Source organism: Schistocerca serialis, chromosome 7 (assembly GCF_023864345.2).
Source record: "Schistocerca serialis cubense isolate TAMUIC-IGC-003099 chromosome 7, iqSchSeri2.2, whole genome shotgun sequence".
Classification (NCBI taxonomy): Eukaryota; Metazoa; Arthropoda; class Insecta; order Orthoptera; family Acrididae; genus Schistocerca; species Schistocerca serialis.
Window position 1 is genome coordinate 570,762,479 of NC_064644.1, and position 17,942 is coordinate 570,780,420.

The 17,942-nt window shown below is 45.8% G+C and overlaps 1 protein-coding gene across 1 annotated transcript in view; it reads right to left on the reverse strand.

The window, feature by feature from the left end:
- LOC126413257 (myrosinase 1-like) overlaps positions 1–17,942 on the reverse strand; it is a 109,373-nt gene that overhangs the window by 33,713 nt on the left and 57,718 nt on the right. The window contains exons 5-8 of the mRNA XM_050083158.1: positions 15,752–15,874; positions 8,789–8,972; positions 6,789–6,883; positions 645–912 (exon numbers count right to left, since the gene is read on the reverse strand). Coding sequence (XP_049939115.1) covers positions 645–912; positions 6,789–6,883; positions 8,789–8,972; positions 15,752–15,874 — 670 coding nt within the window. The remainder of the gene's footprint in view (positions 1–644; positions 913–6,788; positions 6,884–8,788; positions 8,973–15,751; positions 15,875–17,942) is intronic.

Below are 17,942 nucleotides of genomic sequence, written 5' to 3' on the forward strand. Positions count from 1 at the left end.
CACACAATCAAGAAGGGTCCATATTCGTCCAGGTAGCGTATCGAGTGTGTACGGAAATGGCAAGACACACATTCCGGGATAGCCACTGGATTCACAGAGCGCAGACTAGAAGTGGAATGGGTGTAACTTTTGCTTTTCTATTGTGTTACGTTTTCACTCGTTTCTTTATTTTCTAAATTCGTTCTAGTACATGCTATGTTATACATTAACTACAACACATGTAATTGATTTCTTCTGTAAAATGGCAAAAACCTAATGTTATGTACAGTTACGACTAGCTATAGTTTACTAGAAAGCATGTCAATGTAGTGCAGTAGAAAGTAAATATATGTATATGGGATGTGTGCCATACACTGCTGTTTGCATCCAAAACTATAAAACTGATGACCTAAGATGTTAAGTCCCATAGTGCTCAGAGCCATTTTAGGGGCAGCACTTCGTCGCCTTGCCTGTTATGCTGTGTAGCAGACTTTAAAAGCTGTGCGGATCAGCATAACGAAAAGGGGAGGGCTCTGGCTCGTTTTGTCCACGACTGTACATGCGCTCATGCAGCTGTCATTAGCATCGGCAATCTTCGGCAACTTCCACCAACGTTCGCTAACCCATTTGGCGCTCTCACTCGCACAACACAGGCGCGTGCTGACCACGCGTGTAGGCCACGCGGATAGGCCAGGCGGTTGCCGGGCTCTGCTGTGGCGCGTGACAGCGGCAGGGGGCACGGGGGAAGGCGGCGCCCCCCTCTGCAGCTGACACCGGCGACTCACCCTTGACGTAGTCTATCTCCTCCTGGGAGAGTGCTGGCAGGCGGGACCTCGTGCGGCCCTCTGCCTCGCTGTTGGCCGCCACCCGCTGCTTGACCACCTCCGGGAAGTCGCCGCTGGACGAAAATATGGGCTGCGCGTACATCCCCAGCTGTCAACAGTAGAGCAGGGTACGTCATCCACTGTGCGCTTGATGCCAACAGCAAGGAAGTCATTAGCACGCTGCTAAAACCGCCCGAGCAGAAAGTTGCTTAGACGTATACAACAGTGAACTGCAGACCACAAACGCTCTTCCTAGCGTCTCTCTCACAGTCGTATCTGTAGTCTCCCTCATTCACAGAAATCGTTAAATTATTAATGTAATCTGTCTTCAGATCTAAATTCACTAAAATAAGACCAATATTGTGGTTCTTCAGTATGTCGTGACGTGGTAGTTGATCAAACAGCTCATAGGTGTACTGCCAGTTCATAGAGCCCAGGGGGTACAATACCAGGCGCGTCGCAGACAGCTGCCATCACCCTCTGCAGAAGAATGGGTTGCTCAACAAGATCACGCATAATCTAAGATGCAGAGAGTCTCTCCCAGGAACTGATACACCTCAGAACACTATCATTACATTTCAATGTTGCTTATACTTAGTCTGCCCACGTTCTTCATGGCGGTATGAGCAACAAACCGAAGTCCAACAAGGTTTCTCCGCGTTCTCGCTCTCTGCTGCCAACCCAGTCTTGGATTTATTAAAGATGAGAAATCATTTTTGATCAGCAATCATAATAATAAACACGAACTTTTAATATTTTGTGAAGTCAGAAATCGACCATGAGAAACATGCAACTACATGAATATATATTTTATAAGATGTTTGTAATGTATTTAAGATTTCAGTGCTATTTTTATTTTTAAACGTAAGGCAGCTGCATCTGAGCCTGATACGGGTTTGTAATCCGTAAATAAAACCATGTTCGCCATGTGCGGTACATGGGAGAAATGCAAATAATGATATGGAGAAAGTTACAGTCCACAGCAAGGTTGGCATAGATAAAGCAGATAGGCGTGGTAGGTTGTTACTGACATGAAGTACTGCATAAGACCGAGTCGCAGCTGGTTGCTTATCTGTTTGCTGAGAGCGGCTGAGTCCAAATAAAACATCTCCCGCATCTCTGGCGGTGCTCTTCCCTTGTGAGCTGTAACGAGTCTGAGCCACTGTCCATACCACCAGCTGCCAGAGAAGTTAAAATTTTGGACATATTCTTACATGGGTGTAGAAGAAAAGTTCCTATCTGGAAACCAATACATATCTGGAAACCAATACTTATTGAGATACAGGATGTTTTAGTAATGTCTAGTGCTCATTGGAACAGCTCATCTTATTGCTGGAGTTCATTTTGCATGTAGATAGCACAATTGCCACTTGTGGGCAGATGCAAATCCTCGTGCAGTTGCGGAGGTGAGGCACCAGGATTGCTTCGGTATCTATGTACGGAGAGGGATTATCGGTGGTAGATTCATAGGCCATTCACATTATCAAGCAGATTAATTACCACCACTCCTTGCAGAAGGAGATAAACTGGAGTATGGGAACGATTGGGCATCGCACATGTTCTGCCGGGCGAGCGGTACTATCTCACTGCAACATTTCGTGAGTATGGATTGGTCAAAGAGGTCTTGTAGCATGACCTCCCCGTCCACTGAACCTGGATCCGTTAGATTTCTGGCTGTCAGGACATTTAAAGGCCTTTTTATGTATGCTCAATCCATCGGCAATGTGCAGAGTTTACAAGAACGTGGGCTCATTGCATGTTACGCAACGCGGATGGAAACAGGTATATGGGGAACGGTGCTGGATTCGCTGCGAGAAGGGCTTAAGGGTGTGTGAGGATGCATGGTAACCACATGCGATTCAGCCTATAGTGTCTACTTATACCTAACAGAGAGATGGTAGTCAGACCCATATCTCAAAAGCTTTTCGTTTTGAAGCGAATTACTACAGGAACTTTTCTTCTCGTTTTGGCCAATATTACCTCTTGCTGGAATATGTGAAGCTGATGTTGCCCAGTATTGCGAAAGCATTGGGGAAAGGGGGGGGGGGGGGAGGGCAGTGTCTTTCAGTGATACAGTAATTACCTTTCCTAGACTTAGCTCGTGGTGCAGAACTGCAGCCAGCGTTGCTGAGACTCTGAATAAACTTTGGAAGGCACAGTGCCCATGCTAGCTTTTGATTTCGTTTTCAGCAGGGATCGATACCTTGGCGCTTCAACTCGATATACTGAGTTCAGTGATAACTGTTTATGACAGTACTACTTTATTTATTGCTCCGTTACAAACACAGAAATGGTCTAGCTTTATTTCAGGGACTTTACGGTAGCGAAACTTACGAGTGATGGTTAATTCTACCGTCTTACAATAGTCCCTGGATACTTCAGCACGAAGTACATTGGAGTAGCTTGAATTCTTTCAATTGCGGAGACTGTTTGGTGAGGGGTTAGAGGGGTGGGGGATGCACTCCATCTTCAGGCCACGAGTGGCCTACCGGGCCCAACCGACCGCCGTGTCATCCTCAGAGGAGGATGTGGATAGGAGGGGCTGGGGTCAGCACACCGCTCTGCCGGTCGTTATGATGGTATTCTTGACCGAAACCGCTGCTATTCGGTCGAGTAACTCCTTAGTAGGCATCATGAGGCTGAGTGCACCCCGAAAAATGGCAACAGCGCATGGCGGCTGGATGGTCACCCCTCCAATTGCCGGCCACGCCCAACAGCGCTTAACTTCGGTGATCTCACGGGAACCGGTGTATCCACTGCGGGAAGGCCGTTGCCGCGGTGGTGTTGGTGGGAGGGGGGGGGGGATAAACATGAAATATTTGGAGACAGTCTTGTACGCTATTTCCGTCTGTTGTCGCAACTGGAAAAGGGGTAGGTTGCGGGTAAGGCACACCATACGAAACGTAGTCTCGACGTGCTCAGGTCCTAACCCGCGCTGCGGTGCTCACGCGGTCGGCGATGCCTGCGGTCCAGGCGTGCGCCTGCACGACCCTGCAGTCTGCCGCCAAGATGGCGAGCGTCTGCTCCTCTCTTAACACCGGGACCGGCGAAGTGCTCGTCTGAAACCTACCGCCAAACGTGTTGGACAGTCTTTCTGGGGGGCCTTCCAGTCTCCCACTGGTCAAAACATCGCTGAAATGCAGCTAACTCTTCGAATTATGACTGTCGTGGCCGCCTTACAAATTTTACCAAGCGAACACGATACTCGAAATGACAGACCCTCGTCCACCAAGAAAACTCAGTTGCTAAGTGCTCAGCATTTTCAAGGTCCGTAGTTGCTTCCTACTGCCTTCATTGGACGACGCTTTAAACCGTTGACTCTAATGTCGTCTTTCGGTGCCTGTACAAATGTAGCGCTTGTATGGAATATATTCAATGGTTTTTACTTAAACTCCCTACTAGGATTTGAATGTGCAGTTCATTGTATTCTAATAAGGAAGCTGAAACATCGTGCCATCGGAGATCTTCTGGGAACTAGTTTTCATCCTGACTGAAAGGATACATAGTGTTGAATTAAGAAACCCAAGGGGAGTACACAATGAAAGATCGTCTTCAGGATCGGGAATAACCACTACAGGTGCACCACTGGGTCGATTTTGTGTTCGCGCTTCTTCTTGTTCATCTGCCATCATACACTCCTGGAAATGGAAAAAAGAACACATTGACACCGGTGTGTCAGATCCACCATACTTGCTCCGGACACTGCGAGAGGGCTGTACAAGCAATGATCACACGCACGGCACAGCGGACACACCAGGAACCGCGGTGTTGGCCGTCGAAAGGCGCTAGCTGCGCAGCATTTGTGCACCGCCAGTGTCAGCCAGTTTGCCGTGGCATACGGAGCTCCATCGCAGTCTTTAACACTGGTAGCATGCCGCAACAGCGTGGACGTGAACCGTATGTGCAGTTGACGGACTTTGAGCGAGGGCGTATAGTGGGCATGCGGGAGGCCGGGTGGATGTACCGCCGACTTGCTCAACACGTGGGGCGTGAGGTCTCCACAGTACATCGATGTTGTCGCCAGTGGTCGGCGGAAGGTGCACGTGCCCGTCGACCTGGGACCGGACCGCAGTGACGCACGGATGCACGCCAAGACCGTAGGATACTACGCAGTGCCGTAGGGGACCGCACCGCCACTTCCCAGCAAATTAGGGACACTGTTGCTCCTGGGGTATCGGCGAGGACCATTCGCAACCGTCTCCATGAAGCTGGGCTACGGTCCCGCACACCGTTAGGCCGTCTTCCGCTCACGCTCCAACATCGTGCAGCCCGCCTCCAGTGGTGTCGCGACAGGCGTGAATGGAGGGACGAATGGAGACGTGTCGTCTTCAGCGATGAGAGTCGCTTCTGCCTTGGTGCCAATGATGGTCGTATGCGTGTTTGGCGCCGTGCAGGTGAGCGCCACAATCAGGACTGCATACGACCGAGGCACACAGGGCCAACACCCGGCATCATGGTGTGGGGAGCGATCTCCTACACTGGCCGTACACCACTGGTGATCGTCGAGGGGACACTGAATAGTGCACAGTACATCCAAACCGTCATCGAACCCATCGTTCTACCATTCCTAGACCGGCAAGGGAACATGCTGTTCCAACAGGACAATGCACGTCCGCATGTATCCCGTGCCACCCAATGTGCTCTAGAAGGTGTAAGTCAACTACCCTGGCCAGCAAGATCTCCGGATCTGTCCCCCATTGAGCATGTTTGGGACTGGATGAAGCGTCGTCTCACGCGGTCTGCACGTCCAGCACGAACGCTGGTCCAACTGAGGCGCCAGGTGGAAATGGCATGGCAAGCCGTTCCACAGGACTACATCCAGCATCTCTACGATCGTCTCCATGGGAGAATAGCAGCCTGCATTGCTGCGAAAGGTGGATATACACTGTACTAGTGCCGACATTGTGCATGCTCTGTTGCCTGTGTCTATGTGCCTGTGGTTCTGTCAGTGTGATCATGTGATGTATCTGACCCCAGGAATGTGTCAATAAAGTGTCCCCTTCCTGGGACAATGAATTCACGGTGTTCTTATTTCAATTTCCAGGAGTGTATATCCAAGAAGCAGAAACACTTCTCTTTGCTAACGGCGGAAGAATTATATAATCAAGCATATTGGAGTAAATTTAATAGTCGAGAATGTAAATAATATTTCACTGAAAATTAGTGAATGACTCTCCGCAAATGGACTGTCACTGGACTTCGGCAAGACACAAGACAGGCAGTTCAGGGCTGTTCAGGGCCTGGCCACACCACTCTCAGTAACGCCTGAAAGTTAATCAATAAATGAAGCAGAATATTCTAAATTGTCAGGAGTCATGTTACAGATCTTCTCAAATGTCTAAGGCCAGCAACTTTTGCGTTGGCAGTAATACCAGATTTTGGAGAGGAAGAGTGACTCACTTTTTCGAATTTCGTTCTCTAATGTGTTATCCGGATAACTTGTGATTGAAGAAAAAATTTTTTTGCACATAAATTTGTGGTAAGGTTAGTATGTTGCACGCATTCTGGAACGTCTTGTTGTCAGGTCTTTCAAACAGTTGGATATAGTGACAACAGCTTCACAGTACATTTTCTACCTTACAAAATTTGTTGCCAACAATTAATCACAATTTCAAAACAACAGTCAGATCTTTAAATATGCTACTAGAAGGAAAAATGATTTACTCTATCCATCACTCAGTCTTAGTGTGGCACATGAATTAGTGGTATATTCAGCCCTAATAATCTTTAATGTAAGGAATGTAGTAGATTACCAAATTAACAGGAAACACAAACTGAAATCATATCTGCCTGACAAATGGTTACTGTGAATGGTCAGCAACTTGACAGAGAGCCTGTAGCCTAAATTGTAAAACTGTTTCGGTCCACATCATAGCGAGAGGCTGCATTTGTGACGTAAGAAATGCGCAATAAAAAGAAGTAACAAAACATGAAAACAACTGTGTGTTGTTGAGTCATTAATGACGTCAGGTGGACGCGACTCACCTGGAACTGGAGCTGACGTTCAGAAGCGTCGGCGTCCTCCGTGCTGTTGGTCAGAGGCTCGTACCAGTTGCATTCCAGAGTGATACCCACCCTGCCTGAAACACACCAAGGTACACACTGAGCCTCTCTCAGGCGCCTGTTCACACATTGCTTCGCGGAACAATCTTTGTATCAGCCTTTGTTGCACGTGCTACAAACTTGGTAACTGCATCTAACAAACAAATTTTTGTTCATCAGTTTTCCCAAGCGTATTTCATGACAAAGTAAACGACAAGTTTTTGGTCAGCTGGTGGTGCGGAGAGGGCAGAAAACTGCCCTGACAGATCCCGTCGGCATCATCGACTGTGCTGACCGCGTGAAGTGTCGCACGCCCTGGCCGACCCTGATGCAGAGCGCCCCCAAGAACTAAGCGCATCGAGTCTGGGCCCCGGGCTGTCATTGCACTCCCAGAAATTGAGTTTGCCAGAAAATTAATTAACAATAACGCAAGACTCCCCACTCTGACGTCAGCGTCTGCTGACATCGCGATTTGCCACTGATCTTTCTGCAAATCCGTAAGGGAAACTGATTATGTGCCACCGCTACCATCATCTTTGGATAAACTAAAAATATCGTACCACAGCTGCTATGAACTCAGTTGCATAGGACATTTATCATCGGACCTGACGTCGGTTTCTTATTCTTGAACGTAGAAAGAGGCACATGAAACGTTTATATACTTGTTGGCAGTGCAGTCAAATGTTACATTTCCCACTCATCTTGTGTAGTTACTTGAGTACAAAAGTGTGAAACGAAATTCATCACTATGAGCTACGTTAGATAGTCTTGTGATGCCCTAAAACAAAGGTGCAGGAACAGACTTTCGAAAATGGCAGAACAGCGGCCCACATGCTGTTATGTCGTCTGTGTAGATGCTCCTCCTGAGTAATACAGCTTGCATAATCTCTTCATACGTACAGTCCGTACCTGGGTACGATTGCTTTTCGTGCTGAAAAACTGAAATACAGACTCGTCTGACGCAGAAATCTATACTAGAGAGAACTGTACAGGGGAAGACAAGAAGTACTTTTCGGAGGCATACCAATTAAACGTTATAAAAATTGTGTGTCTATTGAAGGTGGATATAATGAAACAAAGTAGTTTTCATATTTATTTTTCAATCGTTGCAGGGTTGGCTCATTTGGCCTTTTAACGTTAGCCAATATGGCGTTGCTACTGCTTGGTTGAGGCCAAGGGAAACTACAACCGTTATATTTCTCGACGCCCTGCAGCTCTGTAGTGTAATATAATAATGTCATCTCCTTGGGTAAATTATTCTGGAGGTAAAATATTCCCCATCTGGATCACCTTGCAATGGCTACTCAGGAGGATGCTGTCATCAGAAAAAAAACTGACGTTTCCGGTCAGTGCTTGGGACATTAAGTTTTAATTGAGTAGGTAGGTTAAACACGTTAAACATGGTTTGAAGGTAGATATAGCGAGAATTAGTGAAGTGTTATTACAGGAAGCATAGGATTTTTGGCCAGAGGTTATATGCCTTTCTACACAAAATCAAGTAGAGGCTGGAGTTGGTCGCCTAATGAACGATAAAATATGAATATTGGTAAACGTCTATGAACAGCTAGGTGAACGGATCATCATACATAAGACAGATTCGAAGCCGCGTACCACTCACTGGTACAAGTTCCTATGCCTGCTAGATCCGCAGATCATAAAGCTATTGAATGAATAGGAATTATTGAGTGTTTACAGGAAATGAAAAGTGTGTTGCGCTGGGGGCTGGAAGTGAGGATAGGACATTCGTGGAAGCCACAAGCAACCTTGAAACTGGTCTCAGCTGATGGAGAAAGAGCGTCGGGTTCCTCCAAGAAATTCATTTGACCACCGCGTAATAGCCCGGCATATTTTAAGAAGTGTGAAGACAGATTGTTGCAGAGAACCGCGTTCCTCTCCCCTTCATCTGCTATCGGTTACAAGATACGTGCGCGATGGCCGCCTACCTTGCTGAGCCTCACGGAACTGCTCGTCGTAGAGTCTGTAGACGCGCGCGTGCGCCAGCAGGATGGTCCTGGCCATGAGGTAGTCGGCGATGCCGGACGAGTTGGCGCCGGGCGCGAACGCCGCGGCGGTCGAGTAGCCGAGGGAGAAGATGTCCGGCTCGTTGAGCGTCAGCCACAGCTTCACCTGCGGGCACCGGCCGTTCACAGAAAGCTATTGATCACTCCTGCAGCGACAAGGGCCAAGAAGAACGGAGGTACCAACTAAAATAAAAAATAAAAAAGGATCCTTGATGAAATTTTTTTATGGACATTAGACCACGGTCAAAAGTCACGTTCCTGTGGCTAATGTTTCTCCTCCTAATGTTGGGCACATCATCAGAGGCTGTAAAGACTCAGAAAGTAGTTTCAAATAAAACAAGCGCAGCAGTCCGATCCGTTTATACGTATCTACGCAACACTGAGTTCGTGACGTCAGAACGCAGTCTAAGATCGCGGGATCACAACGACGTATAGTATGGAGCCAATAGCGGGGATGAGAAGGTGATATTCGATTTATGTACCGCAAAGACCCACAACATGACTAATTTCAGTCTTTTTTCTTTTCTGTAAAAGTTGGTTTTGTGCTTCTGGATTTCTATGGCTTCTCTGTATATCTTAGCACAGTTATGACTGGACCTTGGTAAAACTATCCTTGGTCCTAGCGCATAGGAACTACAGAAACAAGCGCCAGCACTTGGCTTAAAGAACGCAAGACCAATTGTCACCTGGGCAACGCTGATAAATCACCAGTGGCAGATCACGAACTGGGACCATGGAACACCCAATTCCTTTCTCCAGCGTTATGGTTTTATAGCTCTGTACTCGACCGTGATATTTAAACTGATAGATCGGAAATAAACCCGTCAGCAACTTCCGTCATTGGGATTGAAATTACTTCATTTCTCTTCAAGTCAAAGAGTATTTCGCTTCTATGGTATGTCTTCCATGCCAAGTGGAATAGTTTCGTCAGGACTGGTCCAGTAAAAATCTCAGTAATTGTAACGGAATTTCGTCTTCTACAGGGACCTTGCTCCGACTTAGGGCTTTCAGCGGTCTGTCAAATCATTCTGGCAATACCATGTCCCCCAGACTCATCTTCATCTGATCTCTCTTTCCTTCCTATACCACTGCCTTCAGTTTCAATTCTTTTTTATAGACCTATACCTTCGAATTATCAGCTTTCCTTTTTTCGATTCATACTGACTTGGTATTTGAGTTCTTGATATTCGTACAGTGTTCTTCAGAGGTTCTCTTGTTTTTTCATGCACCAACCTTTCCTCTAGTCATGAAAGCTTCTACAGTCTTGTCCTCTATTTCCGTTTAGCCGTTTTACATGTCCTGTCAATCTCATCTGTTATACATCTCTACAGATTTTACCTGTTTCATTTGCTAAATTTTTATACTATGTCCTTTCTTCGTTTAAATTCAGTACCTCCCGTGTTGTACAAGGACTTCTACAAGGCCTTGTCTTTTTACAAACGAGAGTTAGAACTTTAATAGTGGCAACTATTTACTTACAAGTCGTACAAAATAGGTACGTGTTTCAAAGTTTTACTGATCTTAAAAGTAGTCACCAAAATTTTGTACAACCCGTTGCCAGCGATGTGGAAGTCGTAGGATACTCTTAGCAGTGCCAGTTGTGTTGACAGTTCGACCGGCGCGGTCTATTGCGCGACGAATTTGTAGCAGTTCTGAAGCGAATGCCGTGAAGTGTTTCCTTCAGATTAGAAATCGAGTTGAACTTACGAGGGTTTAAGTCAGGGGACTGCAGTAGGTGGTATAGCACTTAGCAGTCACATTAGCAGCCAAATTAGTAAGAGATTCATAAAATTTCAGGCGTGCACCTGCATAAATTTTACTTCTTCTTCTAATATGCCGACTGAATACCGTCCAGCGATCTTCAGAGTGAGCCGCGGTGGCTGACGCTCCAGCACTTGCTCCGTCCTTTTACAGCCGTGGACCGCACCACTGCGCATGCGGCCACAGAGACACGTGACGCCAGAGACGTATGGCATATTAATGGAAACAGATCTATGGCTGCGCAGTCGATCCACACGGTGATACTGATGTATCACTGTAAGCTGCACCGTCGCGACGTCTTTGTGATTTTACTACAGACATTGCCGTATTTCAAGATTTGTCCAAGCTGAAGCCGCTGTCTCTATTAATTAAATTCGTCGCCAAGCGAATTTCAGTTGCTTCCTTCACTACTGAGTCCCAGAGATCGAGGATAAAGTTTCGACGTTATCATACACCATAGAGTGCCCAGTATCAATACAGTGCTCGACCACCGCAGATTTATTAGGCTGTAAGAGCCGGATGTACCAGCGGTGTTTTGTGCATCTCTCCTGGATAGTACGTGTCGTCTGTCCGATGTATGAACGGCCGCACTCACAGGGGATCTTGTAAACCCTAGACTTCCGAAACAACAAATCATCTTTAACGGAACCCAGGGGTGCAGCTGTCTTTGGTGGAGGGCGAAAAATCCTTTCACTTCATGCTTACTGACGATCCTTCCTATTTTTGACGATAGGCTTTCCATGTATGGCAGAAAAGCCATCGATTTAAAACTTTCCTTGTCTTCTTCTGATTTTCTTATACCCACAGTTGGTTTCATTTGTCGCGCCTTATGTATCTGCTGTTGTGAGGACCCGTTGGCTTCAAAAACTCTTCTGAGGTGTAAAAGCTCGTCCTCCAGACTGCTCTCGTCAGCAGTGACATGTGCTTTGTGTACCAGAGTTCTGAGTACACATCGTCTGTGAAGGATGGTGGCAGCTATTTGCGTCTAAATATAAATCCGTATGGGTCGGTTTTCGATAAACCGGGTGTCCCAAGGTGCCATCATGTTTACGCCGTACCGGCACATCCAAAAATGGAAGGCATCCATCTTTTGGGATTTTCATCGTGAACTGAATTTGTCTGTGGATGGAGTTCAGATGATCTAAAAATCCTTTTAACTTGTCTTTACCATGGGGCCACACAACAAACGTGTCGTCAACATACCTCCAAAACACTGTGCGCTTCAAGCTTGTAGATTCCAGCGGCTTCTCGTGGAAGTCCTCCATAAAAATGTTGGCCATCATAGGCGACAAAGGACTACCCATGGCGACACCGTCAATCTGTTCATAAAATTCGTTAGTGAATAAAAAAGATGTCGAGCTCAAAACATGTTCAAACATAGCTTAAATCTCTTTATCGAAACTTTTTCCAATGAGAAACAATGATTCCGATAGGGGAACCTTTGCGAACAAGAATACTACATGGAAACTGACTAACATATCATAATTGCTCAATGTGAGTGATTTCAGTTTGCCAATGAAGTCCACAGATTTACATATATGATGAGCGTATTGGTTGAAAATGGTTCAAATGGCTCTGAGCACTATGGGACTCAACTGCTGATGTCATAAGTCCCCTTGAACTTAGAACTACTTAAACTTAACCAACTTAAGGACATCACACACATCCATGCCCGAGGCAGGATTCGAACCTGCGACCGTAGCAGTCGCGCGGCTCCGGACTGAGCGCCTAGAACGATGAGCGTATTTTCCCACCATAGGCCTTAATAACAATGCTAAGTGTTTGGCACAATCATAGGTTGGAGAGCCGATGTTGCTCACTATCAGACGCAGAGGAACACCATTCTTGTGGATCTTTGGAAGTCCATAAAGCGTTGGAGGCACCGCACCACTTGGTTTCAATCTTCGCACAACCTCTGGTGGAAAGGGGGGGGGGGAGGGGAGGCGTTCAGAAGCGGAGCAGTTGTCCTAACCACCTGGTTGGTTGCCTCTTTACTGATCTTCCGGTATATGCTGTTAGTAAACTGTTCAATTTTATGATGATAATCGTCACGAGACATTAATACAGTGGCATTACCCTTCTCAGCTGGCAGAACCACCGTCTTGGTATCCTGGCAAAGTTTACGTAGTGCAGCCCTCTCGGCCACAGATACGTTATTCCTTTGTGGGCGAGCCTTCATAACTGCTAGACAAGTTTAGCGTCTTATGCCTTCTGCTGATTCTGTAGAAAGAGGACGAACAGCTCCTTCAACGGCACTGATGAAAGCTGGTATTGGTAAAACCTTCGGCGTGGGTGTAAAGTAGCTAAAACCATCAACGTAGCGCCGTCCAAAACTTTATCCGTCATTTTAATGACGGAGCGTCGAATAGCAGTTTCTTGCTGCGAAGACGTCTCATGCCGTCTAAAGATTGCCATCTGTCTCGATGTCGTTATCTCACGAACCCAGTCTGACTTGGCCCACGTTATACCATCGATAGAGTTCCACGAATTGTAGGGTAACTCCACAGATATCTTTAGATGTAGGCGATATAGTTGTTCCGATACCAGGTCCAATTTCGGCGGGTAAAACGGATCCTCTCCTTAACAATAGCAGCACCAGCTTTCCTTAAAATCTTATTCATGGCAGTCGACTTTATAAAATGCACTAACCTGGTAAACTTTGGAACTATGCCATGGTCACGGGATCTTAATAAAAAACTTAGAAGAGCTCAGTAACCTCGCTCTCAGGTGTGTCTTAACTTATCCAATCGGCGAACACTTAAAACCATCTCCTCCCCGAAGAGATACTTGATGTGCATCTTCATATTTTCGCGGCGCAAATGCTAATCCATAAAATTTCGGGCGTGCAGCCGCATAAATTTTCGGGCCTGCAGCCACCAAATATTAGAAGAAGAAGTAAAATTTAAGCGGCTGCATGGCCGAAATTTTATGGATCCGTATTTGCACCGCGAAAATATGAAGATGCAAATCAGTAACAGCTTACACTGTACGTGATTGAGCAATGTCCTGCAAAATGATGGTCAGGTGCTGCAGAAAATGTCATCACCTCTGTCTTTAAGCTGGTCGTAGGTTGTGTTCCAAAAAAATGAACAGCATAGAGACAGAAGTTATGACGCTTTCTGCAGGACCTGACCATCATTTTGCAGGACAATGCTCAATCACGTACAGTGTAAGATATTACTGATTTGTTTGACTAATGGGGCTGCTAAGGGCTATACCACCTACTGCACTCCCCTGACGTAAGCCCTCGTAAGTTCAACTCGATTTCTAAACTGAAGGAAACACTCCATGGCATTCGCTTCGGAACTGCTACTAATTCGTCGGGCAATAGACGGCGCCGCTCGAACTGTCAACTCAACTGGCACTGCTAAGAGTATTCTACGCCTTCCACATCGCTGGCAACGGTTTATACGCAATGCTGGTGACTACTTTGAAGGTCAGTAAAATTTTGAAACACGTATCTATTTTGTACGAGCTGTAAATAAATAGTTGCCACTATTAAAGTTCCAACACTCGTATTTGACCGTCTACACTAAAGTTACCTGTTCGTCTTCTATTGTATTCCTTTTCCCTGTTTCAGTCAATAGTTGTCTAAAACTCTATTTTAAACTCTCAAAAGCATCCGGCCCTTTTAATTTGTCCATGTCCCGTCTCCCTCATTTCATTTTTTTTTTTGCATTTTCTTCAGTTTCAATTTGTAGTTCATAACCGATGAATCATGGTCAATATCCGTATCTACTCCTGTAAATGATCTGAAGTTTAAAATTGATTCTGAAATCCTTGTCTTATGAATATGTAATCTATCTGAAACCTTCCGATGTCTCCAGATCTCTTCCACGTGTAGAACCTTCATGATTCTTCGGCGAAGCCTTAGCGTATTGTGTAGTTTGATTTGCGTGCTACAACCTATTACTCGTTAATAACGGCTTCACATGTGTCTTAGAATCTTGCCAAATCCCTATCCAGCTTCACAATATGTTCCAGTCCCACCACTTCTGTCAATACCTGACTTATTGCGCAGTTGGCGTAGCTTGTTAGTTTATGCAGAAGTTTTCGGCAAATTCACATATCAGTGGAATGACGCCTGTTTATTATAGGCAAAAACGAAAGGGGCGAGTAGAGGGCCCTGGAAGAAATAAATAATCCTGATGAACACACGTTCGGAACGCAACGCTTTGATCGATTAGACGTCTGGCAGTTGTTAAATGAGTTTCAGACGTACCCTTATCCCGTACAACGTGTGCAAGCCCTGGACGCCCCTCACTTTCCATGCCTTCTCCCGCTGGGTTCTTGTACAATACGGAAATGATCCACAGATCCTCGTGCACATAGCAATTACAGACGAAGCATGCTTTACCCGAGGCGATATTATGAACACCCGCAATACGTAGCACGATTGTTCGACAACAAGAGAATCGGTCGCTGCTGGCCAATGCTACGGGCTCCCATGTGCCCCTACTTGAACCGGTTGGATTTTGTGTTGTGTCAGGAGATATTTAAAAGCTTTTGGTTATCCCAGACCTGTTGATAAGTTCCGACGAACTCCGGGAACCCATTGTGAATGACTGTAAATGCATTCGGAAGACGGCTGACATCTTTGAACGTGTACGAGCATCGATGGGGAGCCTGGTCTCACACTGACGGTGGCCATGTGGAGCACTTGTCGTGGTGCGTTCGTCGTTAGGTGCGTGTGTGCGGTCTGGATCCTCGAGGTCTGTGTTATGCACACGGTCGTAAGACGTCTTATCGGGAAAACGATTTGTTCCTGGAGTTATTTTTATTAGGGTTATTTGTTTGTTTCATTGTCCTCTACACGGTCCATAATAGTCAAATACAATGAGTACAGGGTCATTAATTTTAAACACTGTGAATCTCCTGAGAGGTGTAAGTGGTAATGTATATAGTTTCACTAACAATAGGACCGTTTTCTACTTCCTAGTCTGATCTGTTCGCTACAATAATGGAGATTCGAGTTTTTGCTTCGTGTTTCTTCTCCTGGAAGTAGTGCAATAAGGTGGATTATCAATGCTAGGCAGTACTTGGACCGTTGACAAGTCCCTAACGTACATTCGGGACACAGTTAGTTCCAGCGTCAAGCGTTTCAGCCGAGAGAGAAGCACTCACCCTGTCTCCGAAGTTCTCGAAGGCGATTCGCGCGTACTCGACGAAGTAGTCGGCGATGACGATGTTGGGCCAGCCGCCCAGCTTCTGCAGTTCCTGGGGGAGGTCCCAGTGGTACAGCGTCACCTGCGACGAGTGAGCACACAGCTAAAGAGACAGGTAGACCAAACAAATGGCGAGGTGGTAGCTCCTAAGTCTTGTCTTGCAGACGGTGAGCCATAACTATTACACAAATATAGAGCTGAAAGCGCTATGGAGCGCTATGGAGACAGCATGAAATAAGTATCAAATTCTCCTGAAGTGTACAAAGGCAAATGATCAGCATTTTAGCGAAAATCTAGAACGTAGACAGTAATAGGGGCTATGCCGTATATATGTATAAAAAATGTTATACAACGGGTTTCTTATTCATAAATAGCATTTCTTTTTTTTTTTTTAAGATGATCGCACTATACCTCGCGTAAAACCGACGATAAGACTTCCCACGCGCCACTCGCGAATTGAGGCGGCAAGTGGGGGGGATCAGTTAGTGGAACGAGACGCACCCTCCGCCACACACCCTGAGGTGGTTTGCGGAGTACTGGTATAGACAGAAGAAGCAGAAACGTTTTTCAGTACATGTGAGAATGTGTCTGTGACGTGCCCGCGACCTGGCGACACCGCAGTCCAGCTTTCTGGGATACAGCTGCTGGAGTTGGTCGGGAACTCACGGCCGTCACGTGAATATGGAATCGATGTGTCGATTAAACGTAAAACGGAACTCTAAGCAGGGATAGCTAGAGAACAAACGTAAGGATGTAGAGGCTTATCTCACTAGAGGTAAGATAGATACTGCCTACAGGAAAATTAAGGATACCTTTGGAGAAAAGAGAACCACTTGTATGATGGAAACCCAGTTCTAAGCAAAGAAGGAAAGCAGAAAAGGTGGAAGGAGTATATACAGGGTCTTTACAAGGGCGATGTACTTGAGGACAATATTATGGAAATGGAAGAGGATGTAGATGAAGATGACATGGGAGATTTGATAGACCAGAGTCGAAACAAGGCCACGGGAGTAGACAACATTCCATTAGAACTACTGACAGCCTTGGGAGAGCCAGTCCTGACAAAACTCTACCATCTGATGAGCAAGATGTATGAGACAGGCGAAATACCCTCAGACTTCAAGAAGAATATAATGATTCCAATCCCAAAGAAAGCAGGTGTTAATACATGTGAAAATTACCGAACTATCAGTTTAAAAAGTCACGGCTGCAAAACACTAAACCGAATTCTTCACAGACGAATGGAGAAATTAGTAGAAGCCGACCTCGGGGAAGATCAGTTTGGATTCCGTAGAAATATTGAAAAACGTGAGGCAATACTGACCCTACGACTTCTCTTAGAAGCTAGATTAAGGAAAGGCAAACCTACGTTTCTAGCATTTGTAGACTTAGAGAAAGCCTTTGACAACGTTGACTGGAATACTCTCTTTCAAATTCTGAAGGTGGCAGGGGTAAAACACACGGAGCGAAAGGCTATTTACAATTTTTACATAAACCAGATGGCAGTTATAAGAGTCGAGGGACATGAAAGGGAAGCAGTGGTTGGGATGGGAGTGAGACAGGGTTGTAGCCTCTCCCCGATGTTATTCAGTCTGTATCTTGAGCAAGCAGTGAAGGGAACAAAAGAAAAATTCGGAGTAGGTATTAAAATTCATAGAGAAGAAATAAAAACTTAGAGGTTCGCCGATGAGATTGTAATTCTGCCAGAGACATCAAAAGACTTGGAAAAGCAGTAGAACGGAATGGATAGTGTCTTGAAAGGAAGATATAAGATGAACATCAACAAAAGCAAAACGAGGATAATGGAATGTAGTCGAATTATGTCGGGTGATACTGAGGGAATTAGATTAGGTAAGTAGTAAAGGAGTTTTGCTATTTGGGGAGCAAAATAACTGATGATGGTCGAAGTATAGAGGATATAAAATGTAGACTGGCAATGGCAAGGAAAGCGTTTCTGAAGAAGAGAAATTTGTTAACATCGAGTATTGTTTTAAGTGTGAGGAAGTCGTTTCTGTAAGTATTTGTATGGAGTGTAGCCATGTATGGAAGTGAAACATGGACGATAAATAGTTTAGAGAAGAAGAGAATAGGAACTTTTGGTATGTGGTGCTACAGAAGAATGCTGAAGGTTAGATGGGTATATCACATAA